General features: G+C 41.6%; 1 protein-coding gene across 1 annotated transcript; it reads right to left on the bottom strand.

Moving 5' to 3' along the window:
• On the bottom strand, positions 1-24,569 carry LOC125634301 (putative uncharacterized protein C6orf183). The gene is made up of 8 exons (XM_075126219.1): positions 24,433-24,569; positions 23,465-23,537; positions 13,367-13,561; positions 12,002-12,164; positions 6,817-6,974; positions 5,835-6,023; positions 5,469-5,570; positions 1-60 (listed from the first exon to the last, which is right to left on the bottom strand). The coding sequence occupies exons 1-8, from the start codon at positions 24,567-24,569 to the stop codon at positions 1-3; spliced, it is 1,077 nt and encodes a 358-aa protein (XP_074982320.1).
• Positions 24,570-26,923: the final 2,354 nt, after the last annotated feature.

The following is a 26,923-nucleotide window of genomic DNA, read 5'->3' as shown; positions in this document are numbered from 1 at the left end:
CTATAGCACTTCTGTAGCATGCTCCTGGAGAACGTCAATCACTTGCTCCATGTCAGAAACCTTATTGCAATCACATCAAATATCCAAGAGTTAAGATTCACAAGGCAAAGCTAAAAGCAAGGCCATCTTTTTTTGAGGAGTTGGGATGAGTTCTAGGGAATTTAGCAAGGCAGCATAGCACCTCCATCCAATCTATTATATACCTGCAAATGATTGCTGCTTCTCTGCACAAGTAAATTGTCTGTTTCCCTCCCTCCCACCTCCCCAAAAGGCTGAAGATGTCAGATGAGACCTCCCCATAGCAGAAGACTACAAGAGAGCCACCTGATTTGGGAGAGAGAGATGTTTCATTTCCTCATGGAGGTGGATTGGTAGAGGGACAAGAGGACAGCCTCTTCCCCTCAGTGCCACCTCCCCTCCAACTTCCTATGCCACCTCTTTATTCCCTTTATTGACCCCCCTCGGTGTGACATACTATACCTTGGGGGAGTGTCTTGTAAACCCCATATTCCTCATCTATATATAACTGTGATATTGCACATAAAGCATGCCCTGTGAGGTATCAGGGAAAAGGCTGTCATCAGCTGAGAGTTACTGTTCTAGCAAAATATGTATATCTTTAGTGCATATGAAGTTATGCGAATTGTGTTGTATGGTTGTCACTAAAACCTGCTGTAAGTTGGGGAATCAGCCAGATGATAGCTCCCCAGAGACAACAGCAAGGAAAGTAACCAACGCCCGGGCGAGGTGTCAAACAACCATCAGCCGCCATTGTCCAGCAAGGGAGTTACAATTCAATGACTGACCTGCATGAGGCCACACCAGGGGAATTGCTCAACCTTGCCTGGGGACTCAGCAATGCCCACCAGACATGCCTGGACATTGTGTTCTCCAAGCACATGGGATTGAGGGTATAAAACAGAACATAGGGGGCCCACGCTTGGCCTTTTCTCCTGCCCCCACCTATGCTGCAAGCAATAAGAACATGGAGAAGACTTAAGACTCCAACAGAGAAGAATGGCCCAGGTTTCAAGGGTGAAATCTGTGTACTATGAACTGCAACATCCAGTGGGGTGAGAAAAACTGCTTAAATCTAGATGTTGCCCAGTCTAATAGGATTGAGAGTGTAGACTGCATGCTTATATTTTATTTTATTTTATTTTGGTAACTAACTGACTTTTTGCCTATCACTTATAATCACTTAAAAATATCTATCTTTTGTAGTCAATACATTTGTTTAACTGTTTATCTTTACCAGTGAGTTTGTATGAAGTGTATGGCAAAACTGCTCATGTTTGCAAAGGCGTATGTCCACTTTCCATTGATGAAGTGGTGAACCAATTAATAAATTTGTACTGCCCATCTTGAGCAAGACGGTATATTCCTGAGGTACAGTGCTGGGTGGGACGTGGCTGGTGCCTTTCTCTGTGTGATTCATGAGTGGCTCTGAGTGCATTCATGCAATCTAGCTGGGTATGGGGCTCCACATGCGGCTGTGCTGAGTGATAACAGCACCTGGAGGGGCTTGCTGCTTGTCACTGGCAAGGCATTGTGAGAGACAGCTCAGGCTGGAGAGAGTTAAGGGGGTACAGCAGTCCCATGCTCTCCCCGGGGATCCCGTCACACTAGGTATTTCAGACCCTGCCCTATCCCAAACTTGAACATTATTTCTGTAATTCCTCTTCTACCCACCAAAAAACAGTAACGCCATTTCTCCTCAGCAAGGCCAACAGGATTTTTTTTTTAAGTTTTGAGAAAAAGGCATTATTGAAAAATAAGATCCCCAAAAGGATTAGGAGATTTTTCACAGTGTCAATGAGAAGACACTGTTTTTAGTCATCACTTCAAAATTCCTTTTTGGATTTATTTATTTTATCCAAACTTGCTGGAAAATTTCTACTCAGATACAAGATTTGGCATGTGTAATTTCAGGTGGATTTGTTTCTTTGGGGAATTTTTGGTGGGAGGAGAGGGGTTTGAAAATTGGGCCTACAATGAGACGCCTGTTTCAGTCTTACATATGGAGCAGCTACAGTCAGTGCATCATATACATCTTTTCTTCTATATCACATCTTTCCATTCCTTAAAGGGATCCATCAGAGTGAAATCTGGTCTTTTTAAAAAGTTTAAAAGTAGTGTTAAGTACAACCCTTGCCCCCAACTCACTGTCCATTTTGTGGCATTATAGTCATTTAATTAATAAATAAATACTAATAAAACCACCACCCCTATCACCTACCTCGCTATTACAGAGTGAGGTTCATCAGTAGATATTGAAGTGCTTTATAAAGGTCAGTATCATTATCCCCATTTTAGAGATGGGGAAACTGAGGCCCACAGAGAAGTTACTTGCCCAAGGTCACCTAGCAGGCTAGTAGCAAAGCCAGGAACAGAATCCCCCAGTCCAATGCTCTATCCATGAGGCAGCACTGCCTCTCTATCTTCCTATTTATTCATTTTTTTAAATCTCTCCCCTGTCATGGTGTGAAAAGACTCACACAAAATAGGAAACTGACCAACTCTGCTCAGAGGCAGGGAAGCTGAATATACACCAAGTGCTGCCAAAAAGCATATATTAAACAAACTAAAAAAAAAAAAACCCTCTCTCTATTCTTGTCAGTAATTTTATGTGTTACAAGTAACGCTAGTAAATAAAAAAGGAGAGAGATAAATAAGTACTATTTTCAAGTTGATGGTGTCTCTGTAATAATCACTGTTAAGACTGTTGCAGCTCTCATAGGAAGGTTTCTGTTAATGTAGTGTTATACTTTAGGAGCAAACATAAGGCTATGGGGTCTAGGATTTTTACAATAAATATTCTGCATAATTCTTTTGAATTAAGGTGCTGGAGGTCATGCTTTGGAAATTAAGGCATAATGATCATTAAATCAAACTTTCTTGTTAAAAATAAATGAACAAAATATAGGCACGGGGACTGAATCAAAAAGAAGCTTTAACAGAGACAAATTAAAAATCAAGCTCCACACAAAAGCACCATTTCTCATTCATTTCCCACATAAACCACAATTTTCTGTCATGCACATTATTTATTGAGTATAATCAATGAGTTCCACCCTTTGCCGGTCTCTTGTTCATACTACCCTAAAATACAGCAAAAGACTAAAAAAAAATTGGACGGTTTTACCTTTACTATCAAGTACTTTTTGTATTCCTATATTTTCCCCCTAGATTTATTTTAAACATTGGTAGAGACTGGGACCAAAAACACAAATAATAATAATAATGCCACCTCACCTATTTGGTAGTCATCAAAACCTGCTTACCAACTGCAGTTTTGGTCAGGCTATAAGGGATCTCTGGAGGTCATCTAGTGCAGTGGTTCTCAAAGCCAGTCCGCCGCTTGTTCAGGGAAAGCCCCTGGCGGGCCAGACCGGTTTGTTTACCTGCCACATCTGCAGGTTCGGCCGATCGGGGCTCCCACTGGCCGTGGTTCACTGCTCCAAGCCAATGGGGGCTGTGGGAAGGGCGGCCAGCAAGTCCCTTGGCCTGCGCCACTTCCCGCACCCCCCATTGGCCTGGAGCAGCGAACCGCGGCCAGTGGGAGCCGCGATCGGCTGAACCTACGGACACGGCAGGTAAACAAACTGGTCCGGCCCGCCAGGGGCTTTCCCTGAACAAGCGGTGGGCCGGCTTTGAGAACCACTGATCTAGTGAATCCGCCCATGCTGAGGCAGGATTAAGTACACCCTGATACAGGTATGTCTAACCAGTTCTTAAAAACCTCCAGAGATGGGAATTCCCCAGCCTCCCTAGGTAACCTATTGCAGTGCCTACCTATCCTTAGAGTTAGAATGATTTTCCTAATATCCAATCTAAATCTCCCTTGCTGCAAACTAAACATCTTGTCCTACTCTCAGTGGACAGAGAACAACTGATCACTGGCCTCTTTATATCAACTTTTTACATATTTGAAGGTTTAGGTCTGCCCTCAGCCTTATCTTCTCTAAACTATTGGTTTTCAACCTTTTTCACTTGTGGACTCCTAAAAATGTCAAATGGAGGTGCAGATACCCTTGGAAATCTTAGGTATTGTCTGCAGACCCCCAGGGGTCCATGGACCACAGATTGAAAACCACTGCTCTGGACTGAACATGCCCTGTTCTTTCACCCTTTCCTCATAGGTCAGGTTTTCTAAAACCCCTTATTTTTGTTGCTCTCTTCTGAACTCACTCCAGTTTGTTCACATCCTTCTTAAAGTATGGTGCCCAAAATGGGACACTGACCTCCAGCTGAGGCCTCACCAGTGTTGAGTAGAGCAGGACAATTACCTCCCAGGTCTTACACATGAGATTCTTGTTAATATGTCCCAGAAAGACATTTGCTTTTATTTGCAATGGCATCACATTGTTGGCGCTCATTCAATTTGTGATCCACTGGAACCCCCAGAGCCTTTCCTGCAGTACTGCTGCCTACCCAGTTATTCCCCATTTTGTAGCTCTGCATTTGATTTTTCCTTCCTAAGTGGGGTACGTTACACTTATCTTTATTGAAATTCATTTTTAATGAACTAGAATCATTTATTCCCTTGCTCCACTCCATAGAAGAGAGAATAATCTTCCCCATTCTTCTCCAGCTGGCAATCCCCGCCCCCCTCACCTTTCATCTCCCCAAAACTATCAATGACATGCCAGATTTCCATATTGTCCAAGACTTACTGCAACAATTAGTGAAGTGTTACTCTATAAACTCATTAGAAACTAGTGTGGCTACGGAATATCCATATCCAATCTCCAAACCTATAAACAACTACACTACAGGATGTTACAGCACAGCACTACAGCAGTGCCTTAATAATATGGTGATACTACAGTAAAGTCTCTCAAGAGGCTTCTGAAACAAGAGTCATGCAAGATTAATGCACATGTTCTGTATGAGTTTCTGGTTCACATAATATTTCTTTTCCATTTCCAAGATTATACTGGAAGCTGAACTGCTAAATGCTGTGAGAGATGCTATTCTCGTGGTATTTCAGGCCCTACCAGGATAATAAGTGCCAACAATTTCACTAAAGTGCCTGCTCTTGTGAGATTTCTAGATAAATTCTTCAGGCTTAATTCAGATCTAGTTTACAACAGTGTATGATAGGAGTAATGCCATTGACATCAACTGTAAAACTGCTGTATGCAAGATCAGAATCAGGCCCAAGAGATGTCAATACCTGGAGTTTAACCTGAACTATGCTCTGGAAATTTTGAATGCTTAGTCAAGTAACCAACCTGCATTCTGAATCTTTTGAAATTTTCCTAACCTTAATACTCACTGAAAACAGAAGAAAAAAAATCTGCATCAATTCAGTACTGGATCTTCAGTTTGTCTGAACTCTACAGTCTGAAATGTAAGCCTGACACAAGCTTTTTGCACAGGCAAGCTGTTTCTCCAGGGATTTAAAGTTCCCAAGAGCACTTAGTAAATAAATAGAATATATTTAAAATATCCTATTTACTTACCTCTAAAAACTTTGATTGAAGATGCAATAGTTCATCTACTTTTTTCCATTGCTTCAGTTTTGTCAAAAGCTTTTGCTGCCAGGGATCTTGTTTGGGCTTAATCTGGTTGACAGAAAAGCAAGGGAAAAATTTATAAATAGGACTTAAATGTCGTATGTGGATAGAAGGCAATATACAATAAAGTATACGCATTACATTCATTTTCATTTACTTTTTTGCCTGGAGTGAAAAAATCAGAAATAGACCCATTGTATATGACGGTAGTTAGACATGATTCTGGAATTTTTTTTTAAAAAGTGGTCATTTAAAAAGTAAATGGCTGGAAAGCGTCTTGCCATATTCTGAATTGTAATTACAACAGTTTACCAACAGAGCAAAAAGGGAAAAATCACTTATTTCTACCTTTATAAAAGGAATCCAGTTGGCTCTCTTTTTCAAAACCATGCTAGGTCCTAAAATACCCCAGTTTTCTGACCCAGGCACCCCTGCATCATATACTGGAAAGGTTCTCATTGTCTGCTGTTTGCTGAAGACACTTCGAAATTTCCGGATAACCTGAAAGGCATATGGAGGAGGTTCTCAACAGGTTTCACAAAACAGGACAAGTTTCCAATATTAACCACTGAACAATCAACTACAGTATGTCCTAATCTCTTCCAGTTGGTCATATGAACTCACTGATAGGATCTATACCTGCCTATTGACACTCAGTACAGGTATTCTACATTAACGCCCAATCCTGAAATCATTTCTGCACATGCTTAGTCTCAATGAGGTTCAAAGGGACCACTCGTGCTAAATTTTAAGCATGTACCTAAGTGGCTATTTTATTAGGGGCAATACACACTTTAGATAGAATTAATATTATGTACCTGCTCTACATCCTGGACATGTAAAGTAGTAAAATAGGGAAAATTGTTCTCAAACTGGTAATTTTCAACCTGCATGGATTTGGTAAAGTAACTCTTAATGACCTGTAAAAGCCAGATTCCTAGTGGTGGTAACTAATGCCTGTAATACATACTAAAACTAAAAGGGAAAAAATTGAGAAATGAGCTTGCGTAAAAGGGCAGGAGGGTGACTGGGTAGAATAAAGCTGTGGAATCCTTCATTTTACTAAGAACAGTAATGTTAAAAACAACACTAGGATGTTTTAGGCTATTACTGTAGAATATGTTTATAAGGGAAGCTATACAGGCTTTTTACTGCTCTCTATATAAATGTATTTCCAATCAAGAACACAGAATTCACAACACTATTCCTGCAATGCAATACAACCTACAATACTTGTGTTCTCCTGCCAAACCTCATGAGCATGCTCATGAACATTTTGTAATGCTTTAGTTACCTCGGAAAAAAGCTCCATCTCATTAGCAGAGTTCTTGAGATTCTCCGTATCATAGCAGACACCAAAGTAAGAGAGCAGAAGATGGAGCTGAGGTTTCAGTTCTTCAGTTTCTGTTGTGTGTTGGGGCAGTGTGAATACATCATCCTTGCCGAGTGGTCCTACAAAAGGCCAGAATCAAACTAACAGCAGTTTGTAGCAGTTATTAACAATAGCTGAGAAGCAGTGGGTTCTGGAACATGCAGCAGTCCTTTATTGGGGACTATACAGTACTACTGTTTTCTCACTTCTTTTGTATGTACAGATTAAATTAATTAAGATCCAGTGTTTAGTCTGATAGGGAACAACCACTGGATTCTAAATGGATATTTTTATTAAAACCTCCACCATCACCAAAGACAAAATATTAATAGCGATTCTCGATGCACAGGTCTACAATATAACATGCTGTTGTTGCTGCTGCAGCAGTAGCCATCTGCCAGCACAGAAACAAACTTTACTGCTTGAATTTTAATGACATCATTGTCTGCTTGAAAGCCACGGTGCCAATAGCCTCCCAAATCAAATCTTCACAGTCTACAAGCAACTAAAGTAGATTTCTTTATAATATCTTTATAATAATCGCATGATTATTACCACTGTGAATAATACTGTTGTGATAGTGGTATGAGTTTTTCTTCAACAACATGCTTCCAGAAACAAGACCCGCTCTTCTCATGTCTGTATTACGGATGGGTGAACCAGCTTGAAATAACCCCCCTTCCTCCCAAATAAATCACCCATTTTTAGAATATTTTTGGGGAAGTAATGAAATGGTTAATTGTTTTTTCCCCTTATTCCTTTTTCCAGGAACCAGACCTGCCAAAGTCTTTTCAGCCAACCTAATTATCTGTGTTGCCTGCAAATTTTGTTACCTTACTTTTCTCCCCATTTTTCAGACGTATAATAAGTATATTAAGACTGGTCCTAGCATGGAACTTCAGGATATCCTCTGCCAAACCTTTGCTATGCTGAAAATTAATTAATGACCATTAATTCTTATTTTGTTTGTCTGTAAGCCAGTTTCTAACCCTTGACAATTATTCACTTCTCATCAACAGCTATTTAGTTTCTTTAACAGCAGAAAGTCCAAATAAATATCAACTCCTTTATCCAGTATTTTGCAGACATACTCATTGAATTCTAATTGATATGTTACAATTCACTAAAGTTCAATCAGACTCATGGGGTTTCAGTGGAACTATATATAACCAAATACATTATCTCATTGCTTTGGCAGTAATGGGCCATCTGTGTTCCCATTCTACACTTCACTTTTGTCTTCGCTTTTAATGTTTTGTTTAATCATTTGTTGTTTAATCTATGTGGCTCAGATCTAGATAATAGATGGCTGAAGTCTGCAATGTTAATATAATACCGTACAAACATTAGATAACGAGTTATTGAAGTAAACACAAAAATAAGCTAAGCCACCTTTGAGTAGCTTTTTGTTACTATAAGGTCCCATTCCCCTGCAAAGTGAATACCACATGTACTCTAAAACATGCTGCATGGTATAAAATGATGATATTGTGGGGAAGGAAGGCAATCAGCAATATTTCCCAGGATAGCCCACAGTGATAAAACTAACAATACTCTAAAAATATTCTCAAAACCACTGGGTGATCCTTTGCCAACTCATTCTCTACTACAAACTCAAGCAATATGCTCTTCCCCTTCTTGCAGAAATGAGGAATAATTTGTACGAAGTCACAGAAGTGGACATGCCACTCTTGTGCCAGATTCACCAGAATTTTCAGGAAATATAGCCACTAGAATCATAGTAGCATCAATATCCCAGCAGATTTCAATGCATTTCCATTCACTCTGTTGGCATCCTAGCACTGTGCTGCTAATGACATTCCAAAATCAGTAACATGTGTGTGAACCCACTCTGACAGTGGTCACAAAGCAAGTGTTGAGAGACATGGTAACTTATGAGGCTCTTATGATCTATGTGTACATGGAAACATGAGGCTTGCAGTGGCTGGTCCTCCAACTTCTTCCCCCTTCTATCAAGCCATCAACCCCTTTCAGGGCAGGTGCTCTGCCATCTTCATTATAGTGGATGGCAGCAGGGGACATTTCATACAACTGCATTTTATCTCTGCTCCAAATCTCATACCCTCCTCTATGTTAGAGCCCACGGATGCATCCTTTACCCTCCTTTTCCCTTCCTCTCCTCTCTCCACCAGAGCATTTTTAATCACTCACTTATGAACAAACACCACCTCCAAGCCAGATTGTGCCCTGCTGCTGTACAGGTGCTCCCTCTACAGGTGATAACCTACATTTGCAGTCCATGTGCTTATTAGTGTTAGCCCCTCCAAATGGAGTCTCCCCTCCTTTCCCCAACAAGTCCCCAACAAGCTAAGCTGACTCTGCCCCTTCACACTGCTCAGCCTAGCTTCCTAGCTGCAGAGGGGAGGACAGGCTGCATCTCTCCCTGCCCCAAATGTAATAGGTGCCATAGACTCCCTGAACACCTAGGAGTCACAGCTGGGGCATGGGTGGTCTGACCTAATGATCAGAGCAGGAGTTGGGAGTTAAGCCACATCAGATACCAGGAGGTCAGAGTCCAAGACAGGCCAGATGCCAAACCAAGAGTCAGGTATCAGGAGACAAGCAGGATCAGGTTACCAGGAGATCAGTAGGAAGTAGCAGGAGCAGGTATTGCAGGAGAAGCAGTCATAAATAGATTGATCCCAGTTGCAAGGACAACTTTCTGTTCCTGTGCTGGGTTTGTATAGAAGCTGTAAACCAGTCAGGACCTCCAGCATTCTGCCAATCAGATTCCAGGACTAGAGTCCTCTATCAGGGTTCAGCTTCTATTGGGGCAGTTGCTAGCGGGTCACTAGGTGGCAGGTTGGAACTTATTAGTGCCTAAGTGCTCTAAAAGACCTGCAGTCCCTGACATTAGGAGGTCCCAGAGGCACCCCTGTGCCTGTAAAGTGAAGTATTGGATTTAAACTCTGAGACAGGGATGTGTCTTATTTGGCTGTTAAGCACCATACACATTTGTGGCACTCTATAAACAAGAACACTGTCCCCTTAATTCAGCAGAAACAGAGAACCACCAGGAAGAGATTTTCCTATAGAAATGCTTGAATATGTTTTAAATAGGGCTGTTGCACAATTTAAAAAATTAATCGCACAATTAATCACACTGTTAAACAATAATATAATACCATTTATTTAAATATTTTTGATGTTGTCTACATTTTCAAATATATTGATTTCAATTACAACACAGATTACAAAGTGTACAGTGCTCACTTTATATTTATTTTTGATTACAAGTATTTGTACTGTAAAAAGACAAAAGAAATAGCATTTTTCAATTCACCTAATACAAGTACTATAGTGCAATCTCTTTATCATGAAGGTTGAACTTACATATGTAGAATTATGTATAAAAAAACTGCATTCAAAAATAAAACAATCTAAAATTTTAAAGCTTGCAAGTCCACTCAGTCCTACTTCTTGTTCAGCCAATTGCTGAGACAAACAAGTTTGTTTACATTTGCAGGAGATAATGCTGCCTGCTTCTTGTTTACAATGTCACCTGAAATTGAGAACAGGCGTTCTCATGGCACGTTTGTAGCCGGTGTCACAAGATATTTACATGCTAGATATGCTAATGATTCATAAGTCCCTTCATGCTTCAACCACCATTCCAGAGGACATGAGTCCATGCGGAAGACAGGTTCTGCTCGATAACAATCCAAAGCAGTGTGGATCAATGCATGTTCATTTTCATTATCTGAGTCAGATGCCACCAGCAGAAGGTTGATTTTTTTTTTTTGGTGGTTTGGGTTCTGTAGTTTCTGCATCAGTGTTGCTCTTTTAAGACTTCTGAAAGCATGCGCCACACCTCGTCCCGCTCAGATTTTGGAAGGCACTTCAGATTCTTAAACCTTGGGTCAAGTGCTATAGCTATCTTTAGAAATCTCAAATTGGTACCTTCTTTGCGTTTTGTCAAAACTGCATTGAAAGTGTTCTTAAAATGAACAACACGTGCTGGGTCATCATCTGAGACTGCTATAACAGGGACATACAATTCTCCCCCAAGGAGTTCAGTCACAGATTTAATTAACACATTTTTTAACTAGCATCATCAGCATGGAAGCATGTCCTCTGGAATGGTGGCTGAAGGGGCATACAAATGTTTAGCATATCTGGCACGTAAATACCTTGCAAATGCCTGTTCTCACTTTCAGGTGACATTGTAAATAAGAAGCATTATTTCCTGTAAACAAACTTGTTTGTCTTAGCATTGGCTGAACAAGAAGTAGGACTGAGTGGACTTGCAAGCTTTAAAATTTTAGATTGTTTTGTTTTTGAGTGCAGTTATGTAACCAAAAAAAAAAATCTACATTTGTAAGTTGCACTTTCATGGCAAAGAGAATGCTCTACAGTACTTGTGTGAGGTGAATTGAAAAATACTATTTCTTTTATCATTTTTACAGTGAAAATATTTATAATCAAAAATAATATGCACTTTGATTTCAATTACAACACAGAATATATATGGAAATATTGAAAAACATCCAAAACATTTAATAAATTTCAATTGGTATTCTATTGTTTAATAGTGTGATTAAAACGGTGATTAATCTAGATTAATTCTTTTGAATTAACTGCGATGAATCGAGAGCCCTAGTTTTTAACTATAAATCTCTCCATAAAGAGGTCACCTATTGAAACATATTTTTAAGCAATGTTTATGCAAAAGACAGGAGTAACATTTCAATGCTTAGTATAATTAGAACAATATCCCAGACTCCCCATCAAGTTTAGTCCTGCAGTGTTTTTCTAATATGCTGTTATTATGACTCAATACACATACAAGCCCTTCAGATAATCAGGATTTGCAACAACACACAAACCTCCCTTACAATCATGCAAAATGAAGGGAGCACAGATTTTCAATTCTGTGCTCTAGATCTCTGAAGCCTTCTCAATTCTACAGGATGCTGGCTGGCTTCACAAGCTGCACTCCAGATTCCTCAGATGTGAAAACAAGAATAACATTTAATATTTTCCAAACCAAGACTGCTGACCTGTCTCAAGAGTACACATCAACAGATGACTTCTACTCTAGAGGTCTTTTTATTGTGGTTTTAAAGGAAATGCGATTATTTCTCACCCTCTCTTCCTGAAATGCTGGGGCAAAGAGAGAAGTGAATATTAGAAGATAAGGATTCCGACATAGTGGCACTTCTGAATCTGTCCCCATTATCCTGGGCCACCTCAGGGTGTTTCTCAATAACTACCTCCATTCTGCGAGAGATCGGCAAATACTGGAGTACCTGAAAATATAAATGCATGTGTCGTTATTTCACCTCACTTAAAAAGCACTAAAATCACCCAGTCTGCGACTTAATGGGGGAAAAAATAAACACAGAAGAGAAAAAAAAAGTTAACCATGATTACCTGTCATTTGTACTATGAAAGATACAAATAAACAACTAAAAACTACTTTCAGTGATTATACAATAAAATCACTAGGTAAACTAAGTGCAATGCAGAACAACTCCTCAGATTTGCCTTTGAAATTTTCTGTGTTCTTAGGTGAGTCCTTAGGTATACTGGCATTGCTACAGAGGCGGGGTTAAGGTTGTATGGGTGTGTGAGCAAATGCCACTCCCAATCTAGCGTACAAACAGACAAAGTCCAAACTCATCTCTCCTTGGGGCTTGGCTTTATTAACCAATCACCACCACCACAAGGATATGCCTACATTTAAAACGCTACATCGGTGCCTCTGCACCAGTGCAGACACTACCTACTTCAATGGGAGGGATTCTCCCTTCTGAGTAATTAATTCGCCTACCTGAGAGGCAAAGCTAGGTCATTAGAAGAATTCTTCTGCCAAGATAGCGCTGTCTGCACTGGGGGTTAGGTTGGTATATCCATGTCTCTCAGTGCTGTGGATTTTTCACAATCCTGAGAGACGAAGCTATACCTATGTAAAATCCTAGTGTAGATCAGGCCTCTGATTATAAAGATAGCCTGGAGAGAAGGTTTCAGGTGTTCTCCTTCTAGACTGCTCTGCCCATACCCTTGATCTTCTTCAACCCAAGCAACCTATTTACATTATACTCAGGGGACTCATTATCCTACTTACCTCAATGAGCCAGAAGAATTTCTCTTTTTTCTAGCAGAATTATCCACTGTGTTAGCAGGCCTTTAGATTGCCAGCATTTTACAGGGCACTTGCTTGTGCAATTCAATACTTTCAAATCTCTGAATTTCTTTTAAAATTTAACCTTAACTCTGAATTTCCTGAGTTTCTCTTTTTTCATCAGAGTTTTTTACACTAGCTACAGCATTCTTGCAAGGATTTGTTCCCCTAAAACAACAAGCCCATAGAGTTTTGAGATATACTCTCAATCCTTCGCTCCAGCAAAATCACGTTTTCCTTGGGAAATATTATTACATTTAATAAATGCTAATATTTTGCAGTGCGGAGGTTGGCAACTATGTTGCACGGTCCACAATGCTCTCTTACCCTCAGGTAGCTGTGAATCGCCTTGAGAGAGTGTAGGTGACACACTAACCACTGCATGTAAATAACCAGGTCTTCCTGTGTCACTATATTTACAGGATTTTTCTTTCCTGTCAGGAAGTTCTGTCGTGCAGCCGACAGTCTCGTAGCCCTCTGAACAGCATCGTTGTACTCCTGCATAATGGGACCAATTTGTTTCTATGTAGAGAGAGAAAAGACCATCATTTTCCTGTGTTTGTTTCTTTATGCAATCTATTAATTAACTAAAAGAACTCTGCACTCCCACCATGTGAAATATTCTACTTTGGCAGTAATTTTGAGGCTTTTGCTTCCCAGACAAAATTATATTTGCAGTCTAAGGGTATGTCTACACTACGAAATTAGGTCAAATTTATAGAAGTCGATTTTTTAGAAAGCAATTTCATACAGTCGATTGTGTGTGTCCCCACTTAAGACCATTAAGTCGGCAGAGTGCGTCCACAGTACTGAGGCGAATGTTGACTTCTGGACCGTTGCACTGTGGGTAGCTATCCCACAGTTCCCGCAGTCTCTGCCACCCATTGGAATTCTGGGTTGAGATCCCAATGCCTGATGGGACAAAAAACATTGTCGCAGGTGGTTCTAGGTACATGTCGTCAGGCCCCCTCCATCCCTCCCTCCATGAAAGCAACAGCAGACAATCGTTTTGTGCCTTTTTCCTCAGTTACCCATGCAGACACCATCCACGGCAAGCATGGAGCCCACTCAGCGCACCATCACCATACGTCTCCTGGGTGCTGACAGACATGGGACTGTATTGCTACACAGCAGCAGCTCATTGTCTTGTGGCAGCAGACAGTGCAGTATGACTGGTATCTGTCCTTGTCGTCTCCCGGGTGCTCCTGGCAGACTTCGGTAAGATCTGTCAGGGGTGCCTGGACATAAATGGGAGTGACTCAGGTCATTCTCTTCTTTAAGTTTTGTCTAATGGAGATTCAGTCCTGCCTAGAATATTAGCAGAGGGATAGTTCAGTGGTTTGAGCATTGGCCTGCTAAACCCAGGGTTGTGAGCTCAATCCCTGAGGGGGCCATTCTGCCTCAGGCGACTCTCCCAGCCAGCAGCACTGCGAGCACCCAGGAGATGATGGTGGCTAGCAGCTTTACTTCACTGTCTGCTGCCAGCCTGCTCCTCCCTCCATGAAAGCAAAGGCCGACAATTATTTCGCGTCTTTTTCCATGCAGGCGCCATATTGCTGTCAGCATCGTCATCTACCTGCCGCTGCCACTCTGCTCTCCTGCTCATGCCATACCACGGCAAGCATGGAGCCCACTCAGATCACCACGGCAGTTGTGACTGCTCTAAACACCACGGGCATTATCCAGCAATATATGCAGAACCAGAACCTGCAAAAGCAGGCGAGTAGGCGACGGCAGCGAGGTGAGGAGAGAGAGGAGGACATGGACACAGACTTCTCTCGAAGTACGGGCCCCAGCGATTTGGCCATCCTGGTGGCAATGGGACAGGCTCATGCCATGGAATGCTGATTCTGGGCCCAGGAAACAAGCACAGACTGGTGGGACCGCATAGTGTTGCAGGTCTGGGACGATTCCCAATGGCTGCGAAACTTTCGCATGCGTAAGGGCACTTTCATGGAACTTTGTGACTTGCTTTCCCCTGCCCTAAAGCGCCAGAATACCAAGATGAGACCAGCCCTCACAGTTCACAAGCGAGTGGAGATAGCCCCGTGGAAGCTTGCCACGCCAGACAGCTACTGGTCAGCCGGGAATCAATTTGGAGTGGGTAAATCTACTGTGGGGGCTGCTGTGATCCAAGTAGCCAACACAATCACTGACTTGCTGCTATCAAGGGTAGCGACTGTAGGAGATGTGCAGGTCATAGTGGATAGCTTTGCTGCAATGGGATTCCCTAACTGTGGTGGGACCACAGACGGAACGCACATCCCTATCTTGGCACCGGACCACCAAGGCAGCCAGTACATAAACTGAAAGGGGTACTTTTCAATGGTGCTGCAAGCACTAGTGGATCACAAGGGACGTTTCACCAACATCAACGTGGGATGGCCGGGAAAGGTACATGACGCTCGCATCTTCAGGAACTCTGGTTTGTTTCAACAGCTGCAGGAAGGGACTTACTTTCCAGACCAGAAAATAACCACTGGGGATGTTGAAATGCCTATAGTTATCCTTGGGGACCCAGCCTACCCCTTAATGCCATGGCTCATGAAGCAATACACAGGCACCCTGGACAGTAGTCAGGAGCTGTTCAACTATAGGCTGAGTAAGTGCCGAATGGTGGTAGAATGTGCATTTGGACGTTTAAAAGTACGCTGGCGCAGTTTACTGACTCCGTTAGACCACAGTGAAACCAATATTCCCATCGTTATTACTGCTTGTTGTGTGCTCCACACTATTTGTGAGAGTAAGGGAGAGACGTTTATGGCAGGGTGGGAGGTTGAGGCAAATCATCTGGCCACTGATTATGCGCAGCGAGATACCAGGGTGGTTAGAAGAGCACAGCAGGGCGCACTGCGCGTCAAAGAAGCTTTGAAAAAAGAGTTTCATGACTGGCCAGGGCTACAGTCTGAAAGTTCTGTTTGTTTTTCCTTGATGAAATTCCACCCCCTTGGTTCACTCTACTTCCCTGTAAGCCAACCGCCCTCCCCTCCCCCCTTTGATCACCGCTTGCAGAGGCAATAAAGTCATTGTTGTTTCAAATTCATGCATTCTTTATTAATTAGTCACACAAATGTGGGGATAACTGCCAAGGTAGCCTGGCAGAAGGGAAGCACTGGGTGGGGTGGTGAAGGAGGGAAGGACAAGGCCACACTGTACTTCAAAACTTGTTGAATGCCAGCTTTCTGTTGCTTGGGCTGTCCTCTGGGGTGGAGTAGTTGGGTGCCCGGAGGCCCCCCCACTGCATTCTTGGGCATCTGGGTGAGGAGGCTATGGAACTTGGGGAGAAGGGCGATTGGTTACACAGGGGCTGCAGCAGTGGTCTGTGCTCCTGCTGCCTTTCCTGCACCTCAACCATACGCCGGAGCATATCAGTTTGATCCTCCAGTAGCCTCAGCATTGCATCCTGCCTCCTCTCCTCTCGCTCGTCCCTCCTCTCCTCGCGTTCATTTTGTGCTTTCCTAGACTCTGACATTGTCTCCCTCCATGCATTGTGCTGGGCTCTTTCAGCGTGGGAGGACTGCATGAGTTCAGAGAACATTTCACCATGAGTGTGTTTTTTTTGGTTTCTAATCTTTGATAGTCTCTGGGATGGAGATGATATGTGGAGCGATGAAACATTTGCAGCTGCGGGAGGGTAAAGAGGGAGATTAGTCTTTAAAAAACAGGCATTTTAGAGAACAATGGGTAGACTCTTTCACGGTGAACCAAGCTGTTAACATTACATAGCACATGTGCTTTCTTTACAAGGTCGTATTTTGCCTCTTATATCGAGGGCCTGCCGGTTTGGTGTGAGAGATCACACACACAGGGCTGGCAGGCAACAGAATTCGGCTTGCAGGCAGACATGGTAAGCCACAGTCTTTTGGCTTCTTTAACCTTCCTAACATGTGGGAATGGTTTCAAACAGCAGTGCCCTCATTTCATATACCAAGCACCCATTGGGTTGGCCCTTTAAAATGGGTTGGCCATTTAAAAGGAGGGGCTGCGGTTTTCGGGTTAATGTGCAGCACCAACCCAACTAACCCCCCTCCCCCCCACACACACCCCCAATGCTCTGGGATGATCGCTTCACCCCTCCCCCCACCACATGGCTAACAGCAGGGATGATTTCTGTTCAGCCACAGGCAAACAGCCCAGCAGGAACGGCCACCTCTGAAGGTCCCCTTAATAAAATTCCCCTATTTCAACCAGGTGACCATGAATGATATCACTCTCCTGAGGATAGGACAGAGAGATAAAGAACAGATGTTGCTTGAATGTCAGCAAACACCGGGACCATATGCTGCCATGCTTTGTTATGCAATGATTTCAGACTACGTGCTGCTGGCTGCCGTGGTAAAGTGTCCTACCATGGAGGACAGAATAAGGCTGCCCTTCCCAGAAAGCTTTTGCAAAGGCTTTGGGAGTACATCCAGGAGAGCTTCATTGAGATGTCCCTGGAGGATTTCCGCTCCATCCCCGTACATGTTAACAGACTTTTCCAGTAGCTGTACTGGCCGCAAATGCATCCCAAGACTTCAGGGCAAACTAGTCATTAAACACGCTTGCTTTTAAACCATGTATTATATTTACAAAGGTACACTCACCAGAGCTCCCTTCTCCACCTTCTAGGTCCAGGAGCCTGCCTTCGGTGGGTTGGGAGGGTACTAGATCTGGGGTGAAAAACAGTTCCTGGCTATCGGGGAAAATGGTTTCTCCGCTTGCTTGCTGTGCTTCAACCTCCTCCTCCTCATCTTCCTCGTCCCCAAAATCCGCATCCCTGTTGTGTGAGAGTCCATTGATGGAGTCCATGCGCAGGACTGGGGTAGTTGTAGGGACACCCCCTAGAAGGGCATGCAGCTCATCATAGAGGCGACATGTCTGGGGCTCTGACCTGGAGTGGCCGTTTGCCTCTCTGGTTCTTTGGTAAGCTTGCCTGAGCTCCTTAAGTTTCACACGGCACTGCTGCGGATCCCTGTTATAGCCTCTGTCCTTCATGCCATTGGAGATTTTCAAATATTTTGGCATTTCATCTTTTCGAACGGAGTTCTGATAGCATGGATTCGTCTCCCCATACAGCGATCAGATCCAGTACCTCCCGTTTGGTCCATGCTGGAGCTCTTTTGCGATTCTGGGACTGCATGGTCACCTGTGCTGATCAGCTCGCCATGCTGGCCAAACAGGAAATTAAATTCAAAAGTTCACAGGGCTTTTCCTGTCTACCTGGCCAGTGCATCTGAGTTGAGAGTGCTGTCCAGAGCGGTCACAATGGAGCACTCTGGGATAGCTCCCAGAGGCCAATACCGTCGAATTGCGTCGACACTACCCCAAATTGGACCCAGCAAGGTCGATTTCAGCGCTAATCCACTCGTTGAGGAGGAGTACAAAAACTGGTTTTCAGAGCCCTTAAAGTCAGGAAAAATGGCTTCATAGTGTGGAAGGGTGCAAGGCTAAACTGATCTAACGCTGCTAAATCTGACCTAAACTCGTAGTGTAGACCAGGGATAAGAGGAAAGGTCATCTCCAGTCTCAAACAGAGAATTTATTAGCAGTCATCTTTGACAGTAAAAGAAGCTGTAATTAATATACCCAGCTGTCTAAAATCCGAATGTATAAAAACTCAAAATCATCCACAATCTTTTTTCCAGTTAAATACACCCCATTCTCCACATGGCAATGACTACTTGGATAAAAAATAAGTGGCATTTGTGACATCAGATCACCAGTTTACATCATGCTTTTAGAATGAAACAACAAAAACCTTTTCAAAAACAATTTTTCCTTGTATATTTTTAGGAAATTTAATGCTAGTGAATGTTCTAGATTGACATCCCTAGTTACCTGATGCTCTTGGTGGAAACTAGAGCTCATCAGAAAGTGGAAAGTAACTTTTTCCTCATTTAGCAACAACATCCCAAGTTTTGCACAAGCACTAATTAAAAACTAAGTTAAACATTATTCCTTATTATAGTTTCCCCGATACACACTCGCCTAAAATACTCTCCCAGGCTGTTACAACACCAACCCCCACAACTGTTGCATAGAATCACACTAGCACACAGTAGTTCTTGTGCTACAGTTGGGCCTTTCGCCAATCACAGAGGTTCAGCACATGCCAGAGCAGCGAAAGTTTCCTCATGTGCGCTGCCAGTGTGCATCTACTCTGGTTCGTGGTAGAAATGGAGGGTTGTTTCAGTTTCCATGTCCATTCAGTCCTTGGCCCCTTTTAGGAGGCTGCCAGTAAGTGCCAGTTGTGGTAATGGCATATGATCTGGACAACAGTCCATTAGAAAATGCACTGAAACCACCAACTTGTGTCACAGAGATTACCAAGTAGATTGAGTGCTAGTGACTGGCTCCATAACCTATTACCTCTTCTCTGAGTTTCCTGTCTTTAAAAGTTTGCTCAAGTATTAAGTAGCATTTTTTTTTTAAATTGATAAACCTGCCATGGTGGAAGGTAGAAACAGCTTTAGCATCTCTGACACTGTGCTTCCACACTGCTAGCATAACAAAATGCTGGAAAATAACCATAATCTGTCTGTGTCTACAACCAACAGGATTCTTGCAGTATCCACTTTATCTTTGCTGATATTTTCATTATGTATATTGATTTAGAGTTGGTAAACAATACAGATATTTACAATACAACTGCATAACATACTAACCAGAAAATGCAATCAACAAATTTACTATGCTCACAGTCACTAAACATTTTATATTTAAATCAATAAGAATAGGTTGTCAAGAGGAGCATTTAAACTATTGTACCCTAACATTTATTATTTCATAATGTCACATTTCAGCTTCCACCACTAATACAACTCACAATTTATTTTCTGTGAGAAGTGTTTCTCCTGGAAATGTAAGGAACCTGCGCTGAACGAAACAAGTGCTACATTCTTTGAAATACAATAAATGAGGGCATGGAAAGCTGGAATGGGTAAGAGCCTTCCACTTTCCTGGACTGGACTCGACTCTTCTTGAACTGCTTTTGCTTCATTTTTAAATGATAATCTGTCAGGGAGATTCAGAAGGGGCCTATATTCTAAAGCCTGTGGTTTTCAGCCACAAAAACAGATTTTATTGAATAAACCCATATAATTCCACAGCTGCCAAGTGATGTGGTTTTAATGACTTAGTAGCTTGCTGGGCTAAATGTGAGATTACAGTGTTAAGACCATTGCCATACTAGTTTCAAAGCTCTGGTATTTTTGAGCATTACAGTGACAGGGGCTCTTTACGAGAATGTATAGTTGGACTCATAACACTAAAAACGTCTGAATTACAAGTGGAGGGAAGAAAACAAACGTAGTACCAGCAAAATGTTTTTGAAGTTTCTAAACTATATTCTGCTAACATATGGCATATGAAGAATACTTTGGGGAGGGGGTGATATAAAAGGTCTTTCTGATGCTCTTGAAATGACCTACATAATAAATAGTAATGATAACATTTGGCATCTAGTGGTTACCTTTGAAAATAAACCACAAACGTGTACTAAAAGGCCACACGTTTATGCCCCCAAACACTTGTATTCAATATTCCTTTCCCTCCACTCACAGTACATTCTTAGGGTAGGTGGTGTGTTCTCCTCTCTTGCTGGAAACCGCATAGCACATTTTATGTGCTACCATATGAACACCTTTCATCTGAAGATCTCAGTGCTTTACAGAAGATCCTTATCCTTTATGGCTTTGTCACTTAAGTGCAAGACAGCCATCTCAAACACCATGAACATATCATGCACATATGCAATATTTCTATTTTTTGATTTCCTACCTGATAGAGGGGATAAAGCTGTTCAATAACACTGCTGTGCCTACAAAATCTCTTCCATCTAAGCATGTGTAAATATTTACTCTGGACAAGATGAGTAATTCTGTCTGTAAAAAACTTTAATGAAACCAAAAATAAACAAAGTGTCACGCTTGAGCAAATGGTAACAATTTAACATTATGGGGAACTAAAGTAGAATTGAGAAGAACGTAAGTGGGAGAAATAGTCAGTCCCTTAGTATCCCTGTTCTGCCACCCATCCTCACACTGAGAGGTAACTTTCTCTACAAGTAGTCCTAGTAAAGAAAATGGTTCTACTCATTAGTAAGCAGTGGTGCAAGTAGAGCGGTACCCTCCAATACGCAGTATCAGCAAGAGATTTTTAGTGGGTATGGGATACCGGAAAGACTTGGGGAGGGGGGCGCTGCACTCTGCTCCTTAAAGGAGCAGAAAACGGCAAGGCTTTGTTTAAGTTTGTTAGCATATGTATTGTGCTGTTACATTGGTCAGGAGTCCTCAAGAGGGGAGGGGACGAAAGGTGTTTAAACAGTGTTTTCGATTCTGTTTCTCCCCATTGTTCTGAATTATCCATGACATCCATACTGCATCACATCAAGTCCAAATCATTAGAGGAATGTCTCTGCTTGCACTGACCAGAGGATGTTTGGAGTCTGATGTCAGCCTAGTTCCTCAGCCTGACAGGAATCAGGTGTTGTCCCCAGTGTACACAGAATTCTTCTTTGCAGCCAAACTAGTCTAACATGCATTTTGTTAACTGGAATTGGAGCAGCAAAACAAAGAAAACAAATACCTCATTTTCCAGCTTTGTTCATGAGAGAACTATAAGTGAAGATTACAATGCCGGACACTGACAGCCTTAAACCAGCCAGTTGCCACAAGAATCTGCCTAGAACTTTGCTGAAAATATGTTCCTCATCTTAGCAACGGAGCTAAGTCTTATCACACATTTGCTCGTTTTTATTCGAATGAAGCTCCTTCTGATCTGACAGCTCAGGCATTGTCAGTTTCATCCAGAACAATTTACAAACTTGGACCCTAATCCTGTAAACCCTTAATCATTTGATCAATCCCATTGAAGACAATGGGACTATTTGCATGACTATGGATCACTTTTGTGGGCCGGTAAGAGTTTCAGGAGTCTGTTCCTATAAAGGAAGTTGAATCCCCCATTGAAATGCAATGTTTGAATACAATACCATACAGCAGTTTATGACACAGTTGTACTTAAAATTTGTCTTTTAGTAAGTCATACGTATGCTGAAATGGCTCCTCACTCAAATCCCATATTCCATATAAACAGACCGAATACTACATATTTGGGGGGAAAGTGAGTAGTTAAGCATGCTGATCATTGTATATACAAAGTGGGATGTCAGAGGGGATGGGGAGAGCATGGGAGCCTTGGGCTGGGGCCGGGGAGGAGTCACATGATGTCCCCTTGTGTCCCTCCCATGAGTGCAGTATCGGCAAGAAATGATTTCTATTTGCACCACTGTTAGTAAGGTACTAATCAGCAAGAGGAAGGCAGCAGAATCTGTCCCACTAGGATTAGCAACTGAAAAAAAAAAAGCTTAAGAACAAAGGCTACAGAAACAGATGCGGGCACACAGTAGTACAGGAATGTTGTTCCAGCCCATCCCAGCTGACTTTGATCCCTTTTCAGATTCCAAACCAAGTAGTACAAGAGGTTCCTTATTATCCAAGGAAATGCTTTAAGCACATCCATTTTCAAGATGGCCCTTAGAACAGAATTTTGTTTAATCCTTGCTTTGAGTCATATCTCAGTCACCACCATGCTAGGACATACATGTTGAAACATTGTCCGAGTCTTTGAGTAGCAAATAGAAAAGTTACCTGGTGCAGTAACAGAGGTAAGCTTTCTGCTGTATTCTCTCTTTTCAAAAAGAAAAGGAGTACTTGTGGCACCTTAGAGACTAACCAATTTATTTGAGCATGAGCTTTCGCACGAAAGCTCATGCTCAAATAAATTGGTTAGTCTCTAAGGTGCCACAAGTACTCCTTTTCTTTTTGCAAATACAGACTAACACGGCTGTTCCTCTGAAATCTCTCTTTTCAGACAGCTCTCTAGCTCCCTCTGCATGACATCAGCCTGAACAACAAGAGGTTTTGCCTCAGCTACCTGCAAGCACAGGTAATTAGACATCAAGCAACCTTTGTGGGCAAATACAGATACTCAGGAAAAATGCTATGCTGCGTTCATGTTTTGTAATAGGCAAAACCACCCCTCCCCCCACAAAAGTCTAGGCAGAAGGCTAATTTTTCACAATCTGGAATACAAAATGATTGATTTTAAATAAAGAAAACCTATCGTTATGGGCTTCATCCTGTAGCCATTGAAGCCAGTGGGAATGATCACATGGGCAACGGCTACAGGATTGGGCCAAAAATTATCAGTATCACAAGAACAGCTGTTGTAGAAAAAATAAAGGGTTGTGTTGTTTCACTACTATACAAACAATTATATTAGTACTCTATCCCCGTGCTCCTTATTGTCAAAAATGGAGACAGTTACACTTTTGTTCATTTAAAAAAAAAAACCCCCACCTTTAACTGAAGTTAGTTCTCAGTTACTGTTTAGAATATATTTAAAGGTGACTTTTTTCATGCTAGTATAGTCTTCAGTTACCTGTAAACCTTTCTTTAGTATCACCTCCCTTTCTTTTCTGAAATACGAAGCGTCCTTTGGTATCGGAACAGAGCTATAGAAAGATTATCCAAAAGAATATTACAGACAGATAGAAAACAATGCAGTGTCACTTAATTAATATATTCCTTTGTCATAATTTGAAAGGCCCAGTACAATTCAAGTGGTATAAATCAATGGTAAATATTATCCACAGTAAATATCCCTTTTTTAAGGCAGAAAAGTTTAAAAAATTAGAGAGAGAGAGAGACAGACCGTGTGTACACCTGGGCAGGGCTTGCAAGCCCTACTCAATTAAAATCCTCCCTGAAATAAATAAAGGCTTTGCCTGAGTGAGGCCTGAAAGACAAGACCCAGTATTTATTGACACTGAAGACCAAGGCTGTAAAAAGGATAAGAACCAAATCTCTCTCTCTCACACACACACAACCTATGTAGATATATTTAAAAATTTTACACACTAAAAACTATTGTAAATATTAAATATTTATACTACTAAATAAAAATGAATGTGTATGTTTTAAATACCAACCAAGTGCCCACTCCTCACTTGAGTATGAGCTGCAGAATCACATCCAAAAGCAATGTATAGGAAACCATATTAGAACACTTAAAGACACCCCTCTTCAATGAAAGAAGTGAGAGGATTAATTAAAGCTGCAGGGAGATTTTAAATTTTGTTTTGGGATTTAAAACATAGAACGGCACTGAATTTCCAAAAAGAGTTTAGAATTAGCTTTCCCATACTACACAGTGAGTCAGTAGCAGAGCCAGGACTAAAAGAAAGAGTCAAAGTTCCTGGTTCCTAGGTCTGTGTCCAAGCCTCTAGATCACTAGGCATGTAGGATTTCTAACAAGAGGAAACAAAAGTGCGTGAAACAGACACTTATAAAATACATAATTGACATAATCGGTCCTCATTTCCTCATTCACCAAGAGGTTTTCTTTACCTGTAAGATCTATCTGGTGTTCCCTGAAGTACCCCATTGTCTTCTATTTCTGTCTTCAGCTCTGCCAGTTGAGCAGCTAGTTCTTTTTCCAACTGCTGGACTCTCTCAGTGGAAGAGATCTTGTAAAATTCATCCATATTGTAAACCTCAGTGCTTTAAGTCTACAAGCAAAGTACAGTATAGAATATGACAAGCCTAGAGACATGGTTTTTCCCCTCAAGAGCACATTACATTAGCTACATGCACAGAGATTTTCTTATATTTCCAAAGACTGAGGTTTAAAAATTAAAAAAAAAACTCCACAGAGATCACAGGTTGTATGTGCTGCATATGAGATGACCATCAGGACATATATTATAATGAACATTGTGAATTTTCTTCTGGTGTGGGAAACACCAGATCCACTTGAATTTCTAAAGAAATCCCGTATTAGAAATAATTTCTATTCCTGACTCTGGAATTACACTCTTTGCATTCTTGCATTTTGGGATTTATTGAGTAAGTCTCATGGAGTTTAATCACATTGCTGCTGAGTGACCTTGGGCAAGTCACTTCCCCCTCTCTGGGCCTCAGTTTCCCGATCTGTAAAATGGAGGGATACTGATACTGGCCTCTTTTGTAAAATGCTTTGAAAGGAAAAGCTCATCGAGGGCTGAGGTGAAGCTTGGGGTTTTTGCTAAACAATCAAAATTGATAATGCAAAGTCACTTGGTGTGACACAGTCCCTCCAAAATCAATCTCTGCTCTCCAGCTGTACTATAGACGTTCAGGCAAAAACTGTTCAACTCTGATAACAAGTACACAAATTAGTAATAAGTAACAATAACCAGCATCTTATTCACACTGTATAAGATTATGGAACCAATTTTAATTTCCTGAAAACATATCATGCATTTGTTACATTGCTACTGAACAGTAACACACACATATATATAAGCAACCAAACGTCCACATTCTATAAGGGGATATAGAGTGTGGAATTAAATAACAACCTGGACTTTGAGTATTATTTGTATTGTGATAGCACCTACAGGCCAGGACCCTAATATGCTAGACATGGTACAAATATATAACAAAAAGAAGGTCCCTGCCCAAAAGAGCTAACAACCTAAGGCCCCAATCCTGCAAACATTTACTCACATGAAGTCAATGATACTATTCTAGAGTAAAGTTAAGCACATGCACAAGTGTTTTCAGAACTGGGGCCCAAATTTAAGACAAGATACAACAGACTGATGTGACAAACAGACAAGGAATGCAAGGGAACAAGTAAGACAGTTATGAACAATGCCTTACCACTATCAAGTGTTTTTGATGCATCACACCATGGAGGAGTTTTAAGGGACAGACCCAAAGTCCACTGAAGTCAGTGGGAAGACTCCTACTGATTTCATTGGGCTTTGGATCAGGCCCTACAGGAGGACAATGTAGTCTCCTTGTGGATTCCCCAGATGTGGGTGAACTGATGAAAATAGAACTTTTAATCTGAAATAAGAACATATGCTCCCATATATCTAGTTTCTTATTTTGCTGCCATAAAGTTATCACAATTCTGTATGGTACTTTTATGTTGGGAAGCAAATGTTTCTCAGTAAATCTTTCAGTCCACACAAACATCTGTAGTTAGTTATATTAGTAAGTATCCAAGTCTTGATGGGATCCTGCCTTGCTATTTTTCTAAAAGTGTTTTTGCCAGTTCCTATTCCCAGAACACAGTGGATTTATTGAGATGTCTAATGGCCAACCCCTACTTATGCTGGGAAGAAGATTGTAACATGTCTTTTCAAACTGAATTCCTTTTCTACGGAGACAAAAAAATATTTCCAGCAGGTTTAAGTAACAGAGTATTACTGGTTTCAGAGTAGCAGCCGTGTTAGTCTGTATTCGCAAAAAGAAAAGGAGTACTTGTGGCACCTTAGAGACTAACCAATTTATTTGAGCATAAGCTTTCGTGAGCTACAGCTCACTTCACTGGATGCATCGGAGTATTACTGTTTAACGTGTGCTAGTATATTTGATTAAAACCAGAAACGTGAACAGTTGTTGGATACAATTTACTTTTCTAGGTATCCCATTATATTGTTTGGCCTGTATCCTTTGTCCTGCTTTCACAGAATCATAGAATATCAGGGTTGGAAGGGACCTCAGGAGGTCATCTAGTCCAACCCCCTGCTCAAAGCAGGATGAATCCCCAATTCATTTGCCCCAGATCCCTAAATGGCCCCCTCAAGGACTGAACTCACAACCCTGGGTTTAGCAGGCTAATGCTCAAACCACTGAGCTATCCCTCCCCCAACTGAGCTATCCCAGTTGTAAACTATTGCCCTCGATTAGAGCACTAATCAGTTCTCTTGTCATTGATCATTTTATGCAAGACCAATTTGTATAACCCAGTGTAAGGGGTGATTACTCTCCTTTGGGATGGGTCATTGTAACACTTGTCTGCTGCCTCTGTAATAATATTCAAAATGCGAATGAACATAAAAAGTTA

Source organism: Caretta caretta, chromosome 3 (genome assembly GCF_965140235.1).
Source record: "Caretta caretta isolate rCarCar2 chromosome 3, rCarCar1.hap1, whole genome shotgun sequence".
In the NCBI taxonomy this organism is placed as follows: domain Eukaryota; kingdom Metazoa; phylum Chordata; order Testudines; family Cheloniidae; genus Caretta; species Caretta caretta.
Note: the sequence above shows the minus strand (reverse complement) of the source record. Positions and strands in the feature narration are given on the sequence as shown.

What these genes read in the sequence shown, in the direction of transcription:
- LOC125634301 (XM_075126219.1), bottom strand. Translation starts at nt 24,569, where the DNA reads ATGGATGAATTTTACAAGATCTCTTCCACTGAGAGAGTCCAGCAGTTG. An exon ending in AGATGGAGCTTTTTTCCGAG is followed by an intron (nt 6,024 to 6,816) that starts GTAACTAAAGCA and finishes TATGCCTTTCAG; the next exon opens with GTTATCCGGAAATTTCGAAG. An exon ending in TTCAATCAAAGTTTTTAGAG is followed by an intron (nt 61 to 5,468) that starts GTAAGTAAATAG and finishes GATTGCAATAAG; the next exon opens with GTTTCTGACATGGAGCAAGT.